Source organism: Coregonus lavaretus (assembly GCF_964263955.1).
Source record: "Coregonus lavaretus genome assembly, chromosome: 30".
Lineage (NCBI taxonomy): Eukaryota > Metazoa > Chordata > Actinopteri > Salmoniformes > Salmonidae > Coregonus > Coregonus lavaretus.
The window spans coordinates 25,106,332-25,126,778 of NC_140017.1; the positions used below are offsets into that span (position 1 = coordinate 25,106,332).

The window sequence follows — 20,447 nt, forward strand, 5'->3', positions numbered from 1 at the left end:
TGGATGGCGCTAAAACAGGGAAATTCTTGAGGGAAACCTGTTTCAGTCTTCCAGAGATTTGAGACTGGGACGGAGGTTCACCTTCCTGCAGGACAATGACCCTAAGCATACTGCTAAAGCAACACTTGAGTGGTTTAAGGTGAAACATTTAAATGTCTTGGAATGGCCTAGTCAAAGCCCAGACCTCAATCCAATTGATAATCTGTGGTATGACTTAAAGGTTGCTGTACACTAGTGGAACCCATCCAACTTGAAGGAGCTGGAGCAGTTTTGCCTTGAAGAATGGGCAAAAATCCCAGTGGCTAGATGTGCCAAGCTTATAGAGACATACCCCAAGAGACTTGCAGCTGTAATTGCTGCAAAAGGTGGCTCTACAAAGTATTGACTTTGGGGGGGGGGGGGGGGGGGGGCACATCTAGCCACTGGGATTTTTGCCCATTCATTTTTCATTTGCATTTTAGTCATTTCATTCTTCAAGGCAAAACTGCTCCAGCTCCTTCAATGACTTGTTATGCTATGGTCATGCCATTTTAATTTGTCCATAATAATTACAGAAAGATTTAGTCTGCAGATCAGTAACTGTATTGTCACCGCCCCTTGAGGTTTTGGTAGGTTTGCTGCTCCATGCGTTTAGGTCAGAGAAATGACTGTATATGAATGGGTCAGGGGGAGTTTACAGCGATAGGGCGGAACTGGCGTTCCAGGAACAGACTGAATTGAAAGAGGACGGGAAAGAATCCCAACATAAACACAGTGAAATATTGAACATATTTCTACTCTCATTCAAAGAAAAGGTCTCCCTACTCTTCCGAGGACATCAAGGGTGCGGTCGCTTTCAGTTTGGGTGTTTTCGTGGTGTTCAATGAGCTTCCCTCACATTTTCCCCGCCGTATTTGTCACGGAGGGAGGCGGTGGAACGCACGGCCGCCATCTTTTGGATCTGCCTGTAGTACGGGATTCGAGAATCTGGGGCCCCGTTAGGAAATTTAAGGGGACTCTACACACCAATCTAAAGCAACAAATCGGTTGACAACTTTGAAAAACATCAGAAATCAGTGTAAGGAAAATATAATACAGGAAAAAACACAAATCCATTACTCTTCCTGTCCAAAATTGGTTGAACCGCACGACATTCTCTGCTCGGCTCAAACCATCCAGGCCTGTCGGAAGGGTGAGTTTAAACTGGCTAACAGCATCTAATAATAGCTAGCCTCACATTTTTTACGCCTTAAAATGTGAATGGTACGGTGGTAAACATTGCTTGTAACGTAGCCCTAAAATGTACTAATACCTACAACACTTGTCATATCACCATGTATTGCTTGCACACAACATAAGATACTTAGTTGGCTTCAATGGCTAGCTAGTAACATCAAGTTAGCTGCCTCAGTTTTCTCGGCTGCTGAGCTAGCCTTAGCATGATTTCACGAATGGGGTGTAGGTAACTAGCTACCGGTAACTTCGAATTTGTTGACATTAGTAAACCAACCAACTAGCTAGCTGGCTACCTAGCTAAAGTTGACTGCTTTGTCGATTTGATTTTGGGGAGTTCAGAACTTTGAGCGATGTACTGGCTATAGCTAGCTAGGTATGTGTTAGCTATGCCACTACTAGCCTTGGCTAGGCAGCTTGCCAGCGAGCAAGCCATATGGTTAGGGAGTCTAGGGACGTTTTTCAATAATGAGTTTGCTTTGAACATGATTCATCAATTGACAATCTTGCTACAGTACTGCCACATTAACTAGGGTACATATGAGGTGAATATTGCATCTGTTGCAAAGATCAGATGGTAAACAATAGTCTGTTTTGTTATGTTATCTCTTTCTTTGATCCACACGGGGTTTGTTTAGAGATGCTGGGTGTGCCAGTCCTTATGCATCATTAATATGAACAGAACACTACTAAATGCATTTGAATAAGCCTAGCTATTTTATTTATTTATTTGTAAGAATAAGACAGCATTTGGCAACAGCTTGCATTCCCATACAGCTGCTATTACCGTAGTTTAGACCTCTCTATGATTGGATTTGTTAGCTATGTGACATTCATATGCACCAAGCCATTAATGGTGGCCTAAAAGGGCTCCATAGATGATGGAAGGCACAATAAATGTGATGTCCTCCTGGCATATTGATTGATAATTGTCATTTCCCTGGTTCAGCTGTGTGTGTGTTTTTTGGTCAATGAAAATGAAATAAATTGGGTGCTACTTCACATTTTTTACTTTTTAGTCATTTAGCAGACGCTCTTATCCAGAGTGACTTACAGTTAGAGTGCATATATTTTTTTGTTATTTCACCTTGTGAACTGAAATGAGTAGGCTATGTGTTCATACTAATTTCATTTGGTTATGGGTGTCTATTACTTAATCATGAAAACAAAAGGGTTGGGTCAATTTAGTTTTCAATTCAGGAAGTAAATTTAATACTGCTAATTGTTTTCTACTATGAGGATTTATCAATTAATGAATTGCATTTCAAAAACTGTATGCTGCATCCCTCAGAGAGACGCACATATGACCCATTGATAGACAATAAGGATAGCCCATGTTTGTATCCACACCCTTGCATTGTCGGTACCTGAGATGATTGATTAGCCTATCACAGAACACTTACACAGATAATACAATACAGTTGTTTTCCCCTATAAGAGCTCCAAAGCAACACCATTGCTAGGCCTGTATAAGCTACGATAGAAGTCTTACTGCCTGAAAAAATTCCAAGCAGTGCCTATAACTGAGCAAACAGGAAATGCAGTGCAGTGACAGCATGCAGAGGGAATTCCAGCCCTCCAGCTTTGTTGTCCTGTCCGGCTGCATTCTTGCTGCCTGTGTGTGTAGGGTGTCAGTGGCACGCCAAAGTGTTTCATTAAAGGGATCAGTTACCATTGCTGTCAATGCTCTCACGTGCCTCCTGCAGTTCAAAAAGTTATCATCATGAGATATAGGCTACAACAACAAGGCTCATTCATGAACAACAATGTAGTAAACAACATTGGCAATAAAGAGCCACAGTCCCACGCCGTTAATGAGACTTTATTTCAGGGCTGTGGCTGCGTCTGTGCAGCAGGGTCGTGAGTGAGTCGTCCAGTGTTGCTGGACAAAAGATGTCTGCCTGCTGTGCCTGAGGGACTGGTGTCTGGCTGTGCTGTTCCTACCAGGCAGAGAGGGAGAGGAACAGTCTTGTGACTCTGGCATCAGCGAGGGAGAGTGTTGCTTAGTGTGTCTGTGTGCAGCTGATCATCTGAGCTGGCTGGGCACAGTCAACTTTCTTCAGATAACTAGCTAGCTATCAATAATTACATCATGTTTAAGAGCTAACAATAAATTACATGTTTATTGAGGCATACAGACAGTGACATGTTGTGTTACTGCCGGAAACGTTTTTGAATTGCCCCCAAAAAATTATTAGGCACTGTAGCCTAGTCAATTTTCTGGTGTTGTCGAGGAGTGGCTATGTTACACAGGCAGCTATGTTACTACCACATGTTGGTCTTCCTCAGGCAATGTTGGAATAGGCCTAGTAAAAAACAGAGTTTAGCTTTTTTATTTGAGAATGGAAAATACCCCCTAAATATGTATTTGAATAAATTGACTGAGGAAGTGTGTCTGTCTTGACCTGTACAGGTCTAACAACTAGCTAGTTTTATATTATGGATGGTATGGCGCATAGCTCATGTCATCTCTTCCTTAGTTATCTACTGTGTTGGAAGGTTGGGTTTTCTTTGTGTGAGGTTATCAGCTGCAGGGCTATTTTCTTTGTTTCCCACTTACATCTGTCTGTGTGCATACCAAAATAGTGGGGGGGGGGAGGGTCACTGTCTATCAGCCAGGACACAGCCCACTGGCTTTCTTACAGTAGTTGCTGTTTCTATGGAAACAGGAGACTGTGATCTCTTCCTACATCATTTGCCAGAATGGACCGAGAGCTATAACTGGCCACTCTCCAGAGCTCAGCCTGACATCATTGGCCAGTGTGCCCATCCCTCACTCCTATTATTAGGCTCTACTGTGGCATCCAGGGACGCTCAGAGGGCCGTGATCCTAGATTAATGGGCTGGACATGGCAGGCACACTAGTTTCTTTCTCATCGTCTCCCTATAGCAGCCTGTGGCGTGTGTCATATCTGAGGGAGAGAGCACTGGACTGAGAGAAAAAGTTGAAAGCACAGCATTGGTGTTTTTTTATTTTCTTCAAACCATTGATGACACAACTGAATTCTTACACCTGATGAAACCCTTGAGACGGAAGACTGCACACAACTATTGTTTCCGTGTGTCTTGGTTCTACTCTAGTACGAGTGTTGTCTGCCACTCTGCACTTCCTCTCCTTCACACTCAGCATGAGAACTTGCTGTTCTGGTGGGAACAAGAAAGTAAGTAGAAATCCAAAAATTTTCCATCCACAATTTTTATGCGAGTAAAGTCATACGGGATAAAAAATGTTTTTACGACAGCTGTGATGGAAACAGGAAGTTTCGGTACAATTTCATAAATGCAGACAGATAATTAGTTCATTCAACATGGTGGGATCTGTTTGTGTCTAAAATGTATTATGCGACCTATGTGTTATAATTGCGTTGTTTGCTTTACAACCTGTTAATTCATGTTCCTTACGACCGTGATATCTAGGCCTTAAGGCAGAGACAATAAGAAGACACAGTGGCAGAATAAATTCAACCACACCTTTGTTTTATTCCAAAACCAGATAGCAACCTCTGTCCAGTGAAGTCCACAAAGCATATTGCATGGTCAACAAAGTAAAAGTTTCCGAAAGTTTGGGACCAGTAAGAGTTACCACAAGTCGCAAAGAAAACAGGAGCTGCCTCCACTATTCCAGCACCATTTCAACTTCAACATTTCAACATCATCAAATCACCTCTGCTAATACAGTGACAACTAAAAGATAGCAGAAACTATTTAGTCCGATCAACGTAAGCGAAATATGATGTGGCTCTGAATTCTGTGTGTGTGCGCATTCGTGCAAGTAGAAAAACATGTTGACTCACCCTACTTGTAGAGAAACGCCAATGCCATCCTCCTCTCTTTCATGTTGACGAAACGGTCTATCACTCTGTCATACAGTACGCGCTTTTATTTTTTGTTGTCCTAGGCTACCTGGCTAAATATGCTTGCTCGCTAGCCTAACATCCATTCATGGGCAAGGTTAGCTAGTTAACATTAGCCTTCTACATCTAGCTATGTATTGAACTTCCATCCTCTCAGGCCAGGGGCGCAATGTATGAATTAATGGTTGGATCAGAATCACCTTTATAATCATTGGCCAGTACGGAGAATTAAGTAAAACCACAAGTCCAAATCCCTATCTCCATCCATGGCTAATTTAGGAAAGGGCCAATTTTAGCTAGCTGGCTAGGTAGCCAACAGAGGATAACAACACAAGGAGATGCAACAATTTAAGTTTTTCTGTCAATGATGTATGGTCTCAATGGGATTTGATAGGAGTGATGCCAAATCTAAGCTGGCTTCCCATGACACTTTTTTTTTGGGGGGGAGCCGGGACCATTCACAGTTGAGGTCGCTCAATGCTGATTGGCTAATTTTGTACACTTTTTTTTTGTCAAGTGAGGCCAGATGCTAGCTGGCTTCCCTTGCCTTCAATGCTACGGGCGGCAACAATGTCATATTCGTTTGGACCAGACAGCATCAGATAGATGGCCTACACGTAGAGAGACAGAGGGGCGCTGTTTTGCTTGCTCTGATGCTTTCTCCTGTGAGATACATTCAGCCTTTTGCAAATTTGAAGGAATTAAAATATATATATATATATCTTAGTTATTTTTTGGGGGGAAGACTGGCTTCCCTTGCCATCCATGAGAACACACCACTGGCTACAGATCAAATAACTTATGAAGTTCACAGTGATCTTGATGCACCTTTCCAATAAATATCGAAGGTCTGATTCTGGTGACATGATGGTCGATGCTTGACTGCCGTTTGACAAATATTCTTGCTCTTATCCCTAATAATCTCATCATGCAGACTAGCCTACCTGCGCAGCCTGCCCACACTGTATCTGCCAGCTATTGGCTAGAGCACACATGCCAAGACCAGAGTAGGCACATTTGCTATTTAACTCAACAGTTTTTGTGACAAAACTGTTGGAAGTGCGATGGAAACACATTGAACATTAGATTTGTATTAGGTACAGGAAAACTTAAGTGAAAAAGTACATTTCGTGAAAACTACGTCATCACGCAGATTTTTATCCTCAACAAGTCCGTTTGGTGGAAACACCACTGGTGGGAAAATGTGCATATTTACATCATGCATATTTTAGAATATTCGCATAAAAATCTGTCGCCAAGAGCATGGCACTTGCAATGTCAGGGTTGTGGGTTCGATTCCTACGGGTCACCGGTACAAATAGGTACGAACAATGTATGCACTCACTACTGTAAATCGCTGTAAATAAGAGCTTCTGATAAATGACTAAAATGTTAAAAATGATTCTATTAATGTGCTTGTTTAGTGCTGTTGTGCTAGTACTCACTCTCTGTCCTCTCCATCCCCCCAGGTGTGTACACATATGAGGCCGTTGTCCTGCAGATGAGCTGTCGGTGGGGGCTGTCGCGTCGCTGTCGCACATCCGGATAATCCCTGGCCGCGGTGGCGGCACTGGCACTGGCACGTCCCCCCCTCAGCATGCCCAACACCAGTCGGGCGGGGAGCCTGAAGGACCCTGATGTTGCTGAGCTCTTCTTCAAGGAGGACCCTGAGAAACTGTTTTCAGACCTGCGAGAGATCGGACATGGCAGCTTCGGTGCCGTCTATTTTGTGAGTACTTGGACCCGCCACTCTGTGCTCAGTAACAGAGCTGGACTTCCATTCAGAATTGTTTAAGATATAGGGCAGGGTGTTGACTTTGTATTTTTCTTCAGGCACGAGATGTGCGGACCACTGAGGTGGTGGCCATCAAGAAGATGTCTTACAGTGGAAAACAATCCAACGAGGTAAGAGACAGATTGTGCATCAAATGCCATTGATGTTACACCAATCAGTTAAAAGACAATAGATTCAGCCCAAAATGTCACACCTGTTACCAGGGTCAGGTTACGTTGTTATGGATACAATCCAGCACCTTTCATCATTCTAGTTTTGTTAGTAAGCATCTCTCACTCATTTGCAAATATAATACTTTTTTCAGAAAAGTACACAGCTCAAAAATATGAAATCAGATAATTGTGTGACAATGTCTGCACGGAGGACAAACAATATGATCTATTAATCCCATGATAATTTATTTAATCAGTGGTGTGATGACACATCATGTGTTCTCCAGGAAACAATTGCTTCATGTTATAAAGGTTACCCAACTTCAATGAGTTGACACAGAAGAGGGCTGTTGCTGAAGTTTTGTTTGCTGCCTCAATATTGATTTACAGTGAAAAGGCTCATTAGCATGTAATCTAACAAGGCCTATTCCTTCAAGATCCTGTCCTCAGTGAGTTTGGAGCATTAGGCCTACAGTTTCTGAAAGGTTTGGTCTCCGAAAGGATTTGTTGTGTTTCTCATCAGTTTTGAATTAAAACATCTAGCTGGAGATAAGCTTATTTGCTTAAAGTAGTGGAACTGCAATTCAGTGGCCTATTCCCTAGGATTCAGTCTAAAAACAGTTGATAATTAGATTTGAATCTGGCAAAATGACTGGATTGGGTAATTAATTAACCCAAAGAAGTAGAGTGGAAATCAAAGGGAAGTAACTAAAGTTCCATGTAGAACACACAATAGTTTCAGCCTGCATCTATATCCTTATTGTTTAAAGGGGCAATCTGCAGTTGCTACATCCATTTATGGACTTATACATGAATTATATACCTATTGATTCTTGAAGAATATAACTTATGAGCTTAGTTCAACAGTATTACCCCATCGGAACCCAAAATATATACGCTTGTTTTACTCCAGTATTTGTAAACATTGTAAATGTAAGCAAACACTGTATAGCCTCAAAACATGCTTAAAACTATAATTGTGATATCGTGGATGGTCAGTGTATGAATTTGAGTGGTTACATTTCTCCATGCGCATCCCTCAGCTTTCTACCAAAACAAGAGGCCGCTTTATTGTTTCAACTGCAGATTGGTCCTTTTAAAGCTTGTTATGCAAACACGATGTAATCGTTCCACTGTTTTACCTTACAGAAATGGCAAGACATAATCAAGGAGGTGAAGTTTCTGCAGAGAATACAGCACCCAAACAGCATAGAGTATAAAGGATGCTATCTGCGAGAGCACACTGCCTGGGTAAGGGTGTTATCTGAATGGAAAATATAAACCATAGGTCATAATGCTATGATAACGTGGTGAATACTCTGAAACTGTACATTATTTTAACCCAGTAGAACACACTCTCTTTCTGTCTCTGTAGCTGGTGATGGAGTACTGTCTAGGCTCTGCCTCCGATGTCCTGGAAGGTAAGATGGCAGTTTTTATGACACAATGATGATTATAAGACTAGTTCTTCTTTGTGGTTTTCCCCATTATTTGCAGCACTCTCATCCTCTCTCTCTCTACATCCTCTGTAGTTCACAAGAAACCTCTACAAGAAATGGAAATAGCAGCGATTACCCACGGTGCTCTACAAGGGCTAGCTTACCTTCATTCCCACAACATGATTCACCGGTGAGTCCTCCTAGGACCTGTATGTGTGGACGTGTTAGACTGACTACTTTGTGCCCTCAGGGAGGGAGTGTGCCTGTGCCAGTGGAACAAAGCTGTAATTACACAATCTCTCTCCCCTGTCTGTCTGACAGAGATATCAAGGCAGGGAACGTCTTGCTGACCGAACCTGGCCAGGTGAAACTTGCAGATTTTGGTTCTGCCTCCATTGTCTCTCCAGCCAACTCTTTTGTGGGGACGCCATATTGGTGAGTGGCAAAAATTCCAATGTACGAGACAAAATAGATGGTGTTTGAAATATGGGGAAGAATTTAGAAATGGGGCACCCTCTACAGTCTCATTCAATATTTTCCATCAAATCGAAAGTGGTGTACCGGTCATTAAAATGGGGATGTTTCCTCAGGATGGCCCCAGAGGTAATCCTGGCTATGGACGAAGGTCAGTACGATGGGAAGATCGACATCTGGTCTCTGGGAATAACCTGCATTGAATTAGGTAAGCTCACTAGTCCATGTACTCTGCTCTGGTTCAACTCTAGACTAGCTCTCCTGTTGTTTTAATGCTCTCCTTTATTCATTCCATATCTTAAACCAATATCTGGCCAGAGAAGAAAGTAGACCATTTTTTCTTCTTCTTCATACTGGTTTGAATAATACAGTGCCTTCAGGAAGTATTCAGACACCTTGACTTATTCCACATTTTGTTACGTTACAGCCTTATTCTAAAATGGATAAAAAATAAAATAATCCTCAGCAATCTACACACAATACCCCATAATGACAAAGTGAAAACAGGTTTTTAGACAGAAATACCTTATTTGCATAAGTATTCAGACCCTTTGCTATGAGACTCGAAATTGAGTTCAGGTGCATCCTGTTTCCATTGATCATCCTTGAGATGTTTCTACAACTTGATTGGAGTCCACCTGTGGTAAATTCAATTGATTGGACATGATTTGGAATGGCACACACCTGTCTATATAAGGTCCAACAGTTGACAGTGCATGTCAGAGCAAAAACCAAGCCTTGAAGTCGAAGGAATTGTCCGTAGATCTCCGAGACAGGATTGTGTCGAGGCACAGATCTGGGGAAGGGTACCAAAACATTTCTGCATCATTGAAAGTCCCCAAGAACACAGTGGCCTCCATCATTCTTAAATGGAAGAAGTTTGGAACCACCAAGACTCTAACTAGAGCTGGCCGCCCAGCCAAACTGAGCAATCGGGGGAGAAGGGCCTTGGTCAGGGAGGTGACCAAGAACCCGATGGTCACTCTGACAGAGCTCCAGAGTTCCTCTATGGAGATGGGAGAACCTTCCAGAAGGACAACCATCTCTGCAGTACTCCACCAATCAGGCCTTTATGGTAGAGTGGCCAGACGGAAGCCACTCCTCAGTAAAAGGCACATGACAGCCTGCTTGGAGTTTGCCAAAAGGCACCTAAAGACTCCCAGACCATGAGAAACAAGATTCTCTGGTCTGATGAAACCAAGATTGAACTCTTTGGCCTGAATGCCAAGCGTCACGTCTGGAGGAAACTTGGCAGTATCATGCTGTGGGGATATTTTTCAGGGGCAGGGACTGGGAGACTAGTCAGGGTCGAGGGAAAGATGAACGGAGCAAAGAACAGAGAGATCCTTGATGAAAATCTGCTGCAGAGCGCTCAGGACCTCAGACTGGGGCAAAAGTTCACCTTCCAACAGGACAACGACCCTAAGCACACAGCCAAGACAACAGAGGAGTGGCTTCTGAATGTCCTTGAGTGGCCCAGCCAGAGCCCCGACTTGAACCCGATCAAACATCTCCGGAGAGACCTGAAAATAGCTGTGCAGCGAAGCTCCCTATCCAACCTGACAGATCTTGAGAGGATCTGCAGAGAAGAATGGGAGAAACTCCCCAAATACAGGTGTGCCAAGCTTGTAGCGTCATACCCAAGAAGACTTGATGCTGTAATCGCTGCCAAAGGTGCTTCAACAAAGTACTGAGTAAAGGGTCTGAATAAGTGTATTTTTATTTTGATAAATTAGCAAAAAACTTTTAAAAAACTGTTTTTGCTTTGTCATTATGGGGTATTGTGTGTCTATTTATTTTAATTTTACCTTTATTTAACTAGGCATGTCAGTTAAGAACAAATTCTTATTTACAATGACGGCCTACATTGGCCAAACCCGGACAACGCTGGGCCAATTGTGCGCCGCCCTATGGGACTCCCAATCACGGCCGGTTGTGATACAGCCTGGAATCGAACCAGCGGGTCTGTAGTGACGCCTCAAGCACTGAGATGCAGTGCCTTAGGCCGCTGCGCCACTCGGGAGTCCAGGGGAATTTTTTTTAGAAATCAATTTTAGAGTAAGGCTGTAACGTAACAAAATATGGAAAAAGTCAAGGGGTCTGAATACTTTCCGAAGGCACTGTACATCTGATAGCTTTTGTCTGTCTTCCTAGTACTTTAATATGACATGTCTATCTGTATTCTTCCTTGTTATGGTTTACTGTTAGTGGATCTTGGTAAGCTATTGTTTTCTCTAATCTCTTTGTTTCTAGCTGAGAGAAAACCTCCACTGTTCAATATGAATGCGATGAGTGCCTTATATCACATAGCGCAGAATGAAAGCCCCACACTGCAGTCAAGTGAATGGTATGTCATGTAGCTTCATCAGAGTTGACTTATTCTTTAGGAGAAGGCATTTGTCCACTTTTAAAGTGTGTCATGGTGAGAATGAAACTAACTCTTCCCTCTTGTAACCATCTCTCACTTCAGGACGGATTACTTCCCAAACTTTGTGGATTCTTGCCTTCAGAAATTCCCCCAAGACAGGCCCAACTCTGAGGAACTGTTAAAGGTATCTTATTTATGATTATCATGATCTACCAATGCCAAAACAGATAGATATATATCTAGCTAGCTCTGTTGACTTGATTTTGAGTGTACGTTAAATAAATAAATAAACGTGAATCATACCCACCCTCAACTCAAAATAAATTGATTGACCCCTCTGCCTCCCTCTCTTTCTCAGCATGCGTTTGTGCAGCGGGAGCGGCCCGACTCTGTCCTGATGGACCTGATCGTGAGGACCAAGGTTGCGGTGCGGGAGCTGGACAACCTGCAGTACCGCAAGATGAAGAAGATCCTCTTCCAGGAGGCTCACAACGGCCCTACAGCCGAGGCACAGGACGGAGACGAGGAGGTCAGTCACCCAATCTGTCTCTGCTCTCCTGTGGATCTTAGTTTGAGATTAGCATTGTTTATACCAGAACCATTGTAGTCTTTGAAAACAGCCTAGGTAGGCTAGAAATAATAATAATAATAATAATAATATTTAATTTGTAAATGCGCATAAAGTAGAAAACAACACACAAACAAAATTCAGCAACATTACATCAAAAAAATAAAAAACAATCACAATACATCAAATCATTACCTACTAATACAACGTATAGACTTTAAGTAGATTTAGTTGTGTTTTAAACAAGGAAATTGTTTAATAGTAGTTTCTCTAAATGCACTCATATATTAAGGTTAAGGTAGGCCATTATTCCCACGGGGGGCCATTATGAAATGCACTCACTAACTGTAAGTCGCTCTGGATAAGAGCGTCTGCTAAATGACTAAAATGTAAATGTAGGCCTGGTGGGGCTGAAAGATTCTCTCAACATTCAGTTGTTCCTGTTTATCCTCTGCTCATAACCTGCTATAGTTGACACACTGTCATTCAGAAAGCATTTCACCTACCTGTGTCTTGCTGTTGTTATGGCGTTGTCCCCAGGAACCGGAGCACAGTGGCAGGACAGGCACAGTGAGCAGCGTTGGCAGTAACCAGTCTATCCCCAGTATGTCGATCAGCGCCAGCTCCCAGAGCAGCTCTGTCAACAGCCTGACCGACGCCGGAGATGACAAGAGTGAACTGGACATGATGGAGGGAGACCACACGGTCATGTCCAACAGCTCCGTCATTCACCTCAAACCGGTGGGTAGAGATGGTCTTAGAGCTGGACTCGCAGGATAACTGGACACTGCGTTAATTATAGTGAGATGATTCGGTGAAATGCAAGACATAGTGATGATAGTGTTTCCTGGTGCCTTTCACAGATTATTTGTAAGCAGTATTTTTCTGCTGTTGATGTGCTGCGTTGTATTTGTTTCCTCAGGAGGAGGCGACGACTTATCGCGAAGAGTCTGAACCTAACAGCCGGCCACCCACTGAGCCCCAGTCTCCCCCTGCACACACTCCACGGCCAAAACACCACCGCAACCGCGAGCACTTTGCCACAATACGCACAGCCTCCCTGGTAAGAGCACATCGAGCCCTAGAAATACAATGATACTGTAGTTAACATGATTTAAAAATGGACCCTTAAAGGCCCAGTGCAGTCAAAAATGTTATTTTCCTGTGTTTTACATTTCCACACTGAGGTTGGAATAATACTGTGAAAATGATTATAATGCCATTTTAGTGTAAAAGCTGTTTGAAAAGACTGCCTGAAATGTCAGCCTGTTTTGGTGGTGTTTTGGCCTGCCTGGTGACATCAAATTAGTTAATAGACCAATAAGAAAGAGTTCCAACCTCTCTGCCAATAACAGCTAGTTTTCAGTGTTCCCCTCCCCACTCAGACCACTCCCAGACAGTCCTACCAAAAAATTCTAGCTTGAGAAATTGCTCTTTGCTAAGTAGCTATTTGTTTCATTTTGAGCATTTTGATTTAAAACAATCACAGTAAGGTACTTAATTGTTACCCAGAAATGATTTGATATTGAGATAAAAACGGTTGCATTGGGCTTTTAAGTGTCTGCTCCGGTAGGAGAGTATAATCGGAGTCCAGAGTTCTATGATAAGCCCTATGTTCCCCCCAGGTGACCCGTCAGATGAAGGAGCACGAGCAGGACAGTGAGCTGAGAGAGCAGATGTCAGGCTATAAGAGGATGAGGAGGCAGCACCAGAAGCACCTGATGGCCCTGGAGAACAAGGTGAAGGCTGAGATGGACGAACACCGGCTCCGTCTGGACAAAGAGCTGGAGAACCAGAGGAACAGCTTCGCCCAGGAGATGGAGAAACTCATTAAGAAGCACCAGGCCGCCATGGAGAAAGATGTACGTCGTTTGCACACTTACTCCATCATTCATACTTTGTCTAGATTCTACTACTGTTCCCTAGGTCGCTGTTAAAAGCTCTTGTTTGAAATTAAGTTTTGGGGGCGTTTTCAAGTGTTTATTTTGTGTGTGTCTGCAGGCAAAGACCTTTACCAATGATGAGAAGAAGTTCCAGCAGCACATCCAGAGCCAGCAGAAGAAAGAGCTCAACAGCTTCCTAGAGTCCCAGAAACGAGAGTACAAACTCCGCAAGGAGCAGCTGAAAGAGGTAGAGAATCACATGCGGTCATACAGATGAACATAGTCACATTTAAGGCTATACACACAGTATACAAAGGCTTCAATCATTGCTGTATCATTTGAAGAATAAACACATGACATGCACCATTGTTGGCCTACATAGTCCTCTCAGCATGTCAGACTCAATGAAAGACAAATCAAATGTTATTTGTCACATGCGCCGAATACAACAGGTGTAGACCTTACAGTGAAATGCTTACTTACAAGCCCTTAACCAACAATGCCGTTTTAAGAAAAATAAGTGTTAAGGAAGTATTTACTTTAATAAACTGAAGGGAAGAAAAAAAAAGTTGGAAAAATAACTAATAATTAAAGAGCAACAATAAAATAACAGTAGTGAGGCTATATACAGGGGGTACCGGTACCGAGTCAATGTGCGGGGGCACAGGTTAGTCGAGGTAATTTAGGTAATATGTAGGTAGAGGTAAAGTGATTATGCATAGATAATAAACAGAGTAGCGGCAGCGTAAACAAAGGGGGTGGGGGGGCAATGCAAATAGTCCGGGTAGCCATTTGATTAGCTATTCAGGATTCTTATGGCTTGGGGGTAGAAGCTGTTAAGAAGCCTCTTGGACCTAGACTTGGCGCTCCGTACCGCTTGCCGTGCGGTAGCAGAGAGAACAGTCTATGACTTGTGGTCCTCTGTAGCTCAGCTGGTAGAGCACGGCGCTTGTAACGCCAAGGTAGTGGGTTCAATCCCCGGGACCACCCATACACAAAAATGTATGCACGCATGACTGTAAGTCGCTTTGGATAAAAGCGTCTGCTAAATGGCTTATTATTATTATAATAATTATTATTATTACTAGGGTGGCTGGAGTCTGCCAATTTTTAGGGCCTTCCTCTGACACCGCCTGGTATAGAGGTCCTGGATGGCAGGAAGCTTGGCCCCAGTGATGTACTGGGCCGTACGCACTACCCTCTGTAGTGCCTTGTAGTCGGAGGCTGAGCAGTTGAAGCAGAACTTGAAGTGCTCAACTGTATGAGCTCTCAAACCTTTACAGAAAATGTGCAAATATGGACATCAATCTCCCATTTAGAATTTCTTAAAGCGGCAATCTGCAGTTGAAACGATAACAAAGCAAATCCTTGCCACTGATCCGGTAAAAGGTTGAGGGATGGGGCTGAAGAAAATGTAACCACACTCAAATTCATAGATAGAGCTATGGATGCAAGGACTGACCATCCATGATATAAAAATTATAGTTTTAACCATGTTTTGAGGTTATACAGTGTTTTGTTTACATTTACTTTGTTTACAAACATTGGGAAAACAAGCTTATATTTTGGGTTCTGATGGGGTACGACAGTTGAACTAAGCTCATGAGGCATTTATAAGTTATACTCTTCAAGAATCAATGGGTTTATATCAAAAAATGGATGTAGTAACTGCAGATTTCCCCTTTAATCTCTGTCCTTGTTCTTCACCCAGGAGTTGAATGAGAACCAGTCAACCCCTAAGAAGGAGAAGCAAGAGTGGCTGTCCAAGCAGAAGGAGAACTTCCAGCACTTCCAGGCTGAGGAGGAGGCCAACCTGCTGAGGAGACAGAGACAGTACCTGGAGCTGGAGTGTCGACGCTTCAAGAGGAGGATCCTCATCGCTCGCCACAACGTGGAGCAGGACCTAGTGAGAGAGGTCAGCAGTGATCACTCAGCTCTCCTCATTCATACAGTCCCTTGTTCCTCTCACTCTCCTCAAAACAGGGCCCCCTTGCCTGCTCTGTCTTCGTTTTGTAACCATGGCTCAGCTGTGGGTTCTGCAAATTTTCCCACTTCCATACGTTTTGTAACCATACCTTTCCCCTGTGTGATCTCATTCTCTGGTCGTCATGCTGCCCTTTCTCTTATAGAATGAAGTTTTATCCTAACCTGTAGGGTTTTTCCTCCCTGCCTGTCCGTCTGTGTGTAGGAGCTGAATAAGCGTCAGACGCAGAAGGACCTGGAGCATGCCATGCTGCTGCGGCACCATGAGTCCATGCAGGAGCTGGAGTTCCGCCAGGTCAACACCATCCAGAAGATGAGGGCTGAGCTGATCCGCCTGCAGCACCAGACCGAACTCACCAACCAGCAGGAGTACAACAAGAGGAGGGAGAGAGAGCTCCGACGCAAACACGTCATGGAGGTCCGACAGCAGCCTAAGAGCCTCAAGGTGAGCACACATTGTATACTAACACACACGCGATTCCCATAAACTGTTGTTTTGTGTTACCGTTAATGGCCGTTATGTAGGGACCTGACCCCTCACTGTTCTGTTTGTCCTCCCTCTGTGCCAGTCCAAAGAGCTCCAGACCTGACCCCTCACTGTTCTGTTTGTCCTCTCTCCTCCCTCCTCTGTCCCAGTCCAAAGAGCTCCAGACCTGACCCCTCACTGTTCTGTTTGTCCTCTCTCCTCCCTCCTCTGTCCCAGTCCAAAGAGCTCCAGACCTGACCCCTCACTGTTCTGTTTGTCCTCTCTCCTCCCTCCTCTGTCCCAGTCCAAAGAGCTCCAGATTAAGAAGCAGTTCCAAGACACATGTAAGATCCAGACCAGGCAGTACAAGGCTCTGAGGAACCATCTACTGGAGAGCACACCAAAGTCTGACCACAAGGCTGTCCTGAAGCGTCTAAAGGAGGAGCAGACCCGCAAGCTGGCAATCCTGGCTGAGCAGTACGACCACTCTATCAACGAGATGCTCTCCACACAGGCTGTGAGTCACACAGGGACTTTGTAAACACTGCAGGGGAGGGAGGCAGGAGAGGGGATGAGTTTCTAAAAAGCTGACTACTGATGATAGGCATTTTGGCAATGAGTCGGATGAACTCGTGGGTAACATTCTTATCTCTCTGCGTGCAGATTGAAGGAAGTTGCTAACTAGCACGCTAGCACATACCCATAGGCATCCGGTCATTGTGCTAACGCTAGCTAGCATTGGCTTGCCGAACTACCACTAACCTTCTTCATACTGGACACAGAGACATAAAACTGGTATCCACGAGTTCATCTGACTCTGGTGAAGTAGATAAAGGGCCTCATTGCCAAAATCACAAAGTATCCCTTTATCATTGTGCTGACCCCCTGTCTGGCTCCCGTCTCGTCTCTAGCTGCGTCTGGATGAGGCTCAGGAGGCTCAGTGCCAGGTGCTGAGGATGCAGCTGCAGCAGGAGCTGGAGCTACTCAACGCCTACCAGAGCAAGATCAAGATGCAGACGGACGCCCAGCACGACCGCGAGAGGAAGGACCTGGAGCAGAGAGTGTCCCTCCGGAGGGCCCTGCTGGAGCAGAAGGTCTGATCTTCCATACTGGGAACATTTTCAACATGGGTTGCGTCTCAAATTGCACCCTATTCCTTGTATAGTGCACTGTGGTCAAAAGTAGTGCACTTTTAAGTGAATAGGGTGCCATTTGGGATGCAGTCATGGTGTATTAGTGGCAAAATGTCTCAATTTACATTTAGGCTTTATTTAATTTCAAGCTCCAGAGTTTGCTGTTATCATTGCTAAACCAGTTCTATTTTGACATGAAAATATTATAGTACTGAGCAGCTGTGTGTGTGTATCTTCAGATTGAGGAGGAGATGCTGGCCCTTCAGAACGAGCGTTCGGAGAGGATCCGTAGCCTGCTGGAGCGCCAGGCCAGGGAGATCGAAGCGTTTGACTCAGAGAGCATGCGTCTAGGCTTCAACAACATGGTGCTGTCCAACCTCTCCCCAGAGGCCTTTAGCCACAGCTTCCCCGGGGCCCCAGGCAGCTGGGCCCACCCCCAGACACAGCACAACTCTGGGGGCTCTCAAGGACCACACTGGGGCAGTGGAGGGTCAGGGCACCAAGGCAGCCATCACCAACACCACTACCACTCTGGTCAGGGAGGGTCCCCCATGCAGCAAGCCTGGGGCCAAGGCATGCAGGGAGGCGGGGGTCCTCAGCCGTGGGGCCACCCCTCTGCAGGGCCCCTGGGGGCCAGAGGCAGTGGAGGAGTGCAGAACAGCCCCCAGGCACTGAGCAGGACAGCCTCAGGGGGGCGCAGTGAGCAGGCTATGAGCAGGAGCACCAGCGTCAACTCTCAGATATCCAATGGGTCGCACCTGTCCTACACATAGACTCCCAGCCCAGCCCAGCCCCAGAGTCAGAGTAGGGCGCTGCCGAGTCCACAGAGTAGAGTGGGACAGTATGGGCTGAGCTCTACTACACCGTCACCTCTCCTTCCCCTCTCTCCTATCCCTCGTTCCTCTCCTGTCCTGTGTACAGATATGGATGCGTGTGGAAATAAATGTTGCTCAGGTCAAAAGGGCTGAAAGAGGCACACCCCCTCTACACAGCAGTTTATTAGCACACATACAGATCAGTTCTTCTGTTTCTATAGAAACCATTCAGTGTCAACACTTAATACTTTCTTCTGTCTTTATTTTACAGTTCTCTGTCTCTCTCTTAGAAATCATTTTCATGTACATATATGTGCTATTCACAGCCACTGCTCGCCTTTTGCACCACTGAGACCACTGTCAAAAAGCCTTTTGACATCTGCTAACTGCTTTTAATTTAAACGTTTTTTAGTGTCTACCAAATCACAGCAAGCTAAGACAGCCCATGAAATTCCCCTGTTCCAAATTGGCCCATCTATCCAGTTAATTTATTTCATTTTTACTCCCCTTATGCCAGCCTGCTTTTATGGTCATTTTAGATAGCTGAGATTGTTTCTCTTTCCAAATCAGAAGAATGTTTTGCATTCTAAAATGTTTTAACAGGGAGAGGTTTAAAGAACTGTTCAGATACCGTATAGAGCTGCTTGACCATACCTGAAACAAATTAAAGTTGGTTTGAAATGATAATTTAGGTTTGAGGATGTGAGGGACACTGGGACACAATGTCATTGGCTTGTATTTTGGCCAGCTTCCATAAAACTAGCTTTTGTTGTTGTAGCCAAACCTACTTTAAGCCAGGCAGTTGTTATTAAACATCTCACAAACTTAGTTACTATCAACCCCTGTTGCAGGAATTTGGTGAAATTGTGTGAATATGATTTATTTTTTGTTTTCACATACAAGAATCTAAGGGTTTTGTAAAATTAGATAAATTATGTTTTAACTGTTATTATTTCTGTTTTTTTATTAAGAAGGAAAGATAATAGTTTTTTTTTAAATTGCAGCTGGTAAGAGCAAGATACGTTTTTTTTTGCAGATGTTATATCATTGAGGTAGGATTTTTGTTGTGAATTTCACAGTTACTCTTGTAGTTTGAAAGCTCGAAATGTTTACATTTAATATATTGGAGAAGCAGTAACAGACAGTGAACCTTTTTTATATCAATGAGCATTTTGCCAGCATTTAGTGATCTGCATTTTATTTAATGCCTCCCTGTGGGAGTTTAAGCTGCTAATTCTTCCATTTGCCAATAAGAACACTAAAGCAGAATAAGAATGTTTTTTTAGATGCTATTCATTTTATTTGTCTGTTTCAGATGCAAATCTAGGGGTCCAGGCGAACCATAGCTTCAGCTTTGGCCATATTCAGCTCAGTTCTGTACTACTGTACTGTGTGGGACTGGCCGCTAGGCTGCAGTCTTCACTTATTGTCAACTGTTCTTTAGGCTACAATAGCCCACCTACAGTAGATCCAAATCTTCACTGTTGTTTAGGGTTTCCAAGTGGGTGGGTGTGTCTCTCATAGCATTACTACATCAGCTAAAACCAGAGGGACATGGCAAAGCCTGAGCCAAAATAAACTATAGGCTTAGCTAACAGCTAAAAGTGTATATGTATGTTAGTACTCAGTAAGATGGTGCCTTTCTATGCCCTGATACTGATAATTCATTCTCAGTGTAAAACGTGCATATTTTTGAATGTTTTAGTTAAGCTCAGATTTATTAAATTAAATAATTACATTTCAAACTAGTTTCCATTTAGTTTGCACATTGGCATCGTTCAATAAAAATTATGTACCTCAGGATGAGAGGATCCCCAACATCTGTCCTCATATACACTACTGTTCAAAAGTTTGGGGTCACTTAGAAATGTCCTTGTTTTTGAAAGAAAAGCATTTTTTTTGTCCATTAAATAACATCAAATTGATGAGAAATACAGTGTAGACATTGTTAATGTTGTAAATGGCTGTTGTAGCTGGAAACTGCTGATAAAAAAAAGAAAGAAAAAAATGGAATATCTACAGTTGAAGTCGGAAGTTTACATACACCTTAGCCAAATACATTTAAACTCAGTTTTTCACAATTCCTGACATTTAATCCTAGTAAAAATTCCCTGTCTTAGGTCAGTTAGGATCACCACTTTATTTTAAGAATGTGAAATGTCAGAATAATAGTAGAGAGAATGATTTCTTTCAGCTTTTATTTCTTTCATCACATTCCCAGTGGGTCAGAAGTTTACATACACTCAATTAGTATTTGGTAGCATTGCCTTTAAATTGTTTAACTTGGGTCAAATGTTTCGGGTAG

The 20,447-nt window shown here is 43.6% G+C and overlaps 1 protein-coding gene across 1 annotated transcript; it reads left to right on the forward strand.

Annotated features, from left to right (window-relative positions):
* Positions 1–697: 697 nt before the first annotated feature.
* LOC311105482 (serine/threonine-protein kinase TAO1-like) lies at positions 698–20,127 on the forward strand. The gene is made up of 20 exons (XM_084147648.1): positions 698–1,171; positions 6,536–6,795; positions 6,900–6,971; positions 8,163–8,264; positions 8,389–8,434; positions 8,546–8,642; positions 8,774–8,887; positions 9,043–9,134; positions 11,180–11,273; positions 11,397–11,478; positions 11,653–11,823; positions 12,403–12,603; positions 12,785–12,925; positions 13,488–13,724; positions 13,864–13,992; positions 15,457–15,660; positions 15,934–16,173; positions 16,499–16,711; positions 17,106–17,288; positions 17,567–20,127. Exons 2-20 carry the CDS (start codon positions 6,664–6,666, stop codon positions 18,098–18,100), a joined length of 3,084 nt encoding a protein of 1,027 aa, XP_084003774.1. The 5' UTR covers positions 698–1,171; positions 6,536–6,663; the 3' UTR covers positions 18,101–20,127.
* The last annotated feature ends 320 nt before the right edge of the window (positions 20,128–20,447 follow it).

Excerpts from the sequence above, each read along its gene's own strand:
- LOC311105482 (XM_084147648.1), top strand. The coding sequence starts at position 6,664 with ATGCCCAACACCAGTCGGGCGGGGAGCCTGAAGGACCCTGATGTTGCT. Across the intron at positions 13,993-15,456 it reads GCAAGGAGCAGCTGAAAGAG|GAGTTGAATGAGAACCAGTC; the intron begins GTAGAGAATCAC and ends TTCTTCACCCAG. Across the intron at positions 16,174-16,498 it reads AGCAGCCTAAGAGCCTCAAG|TCCAAAGAGCTCCAGATTAA; the intron begins GTGAGCACACAT and ends CCTCTGTCCCAG.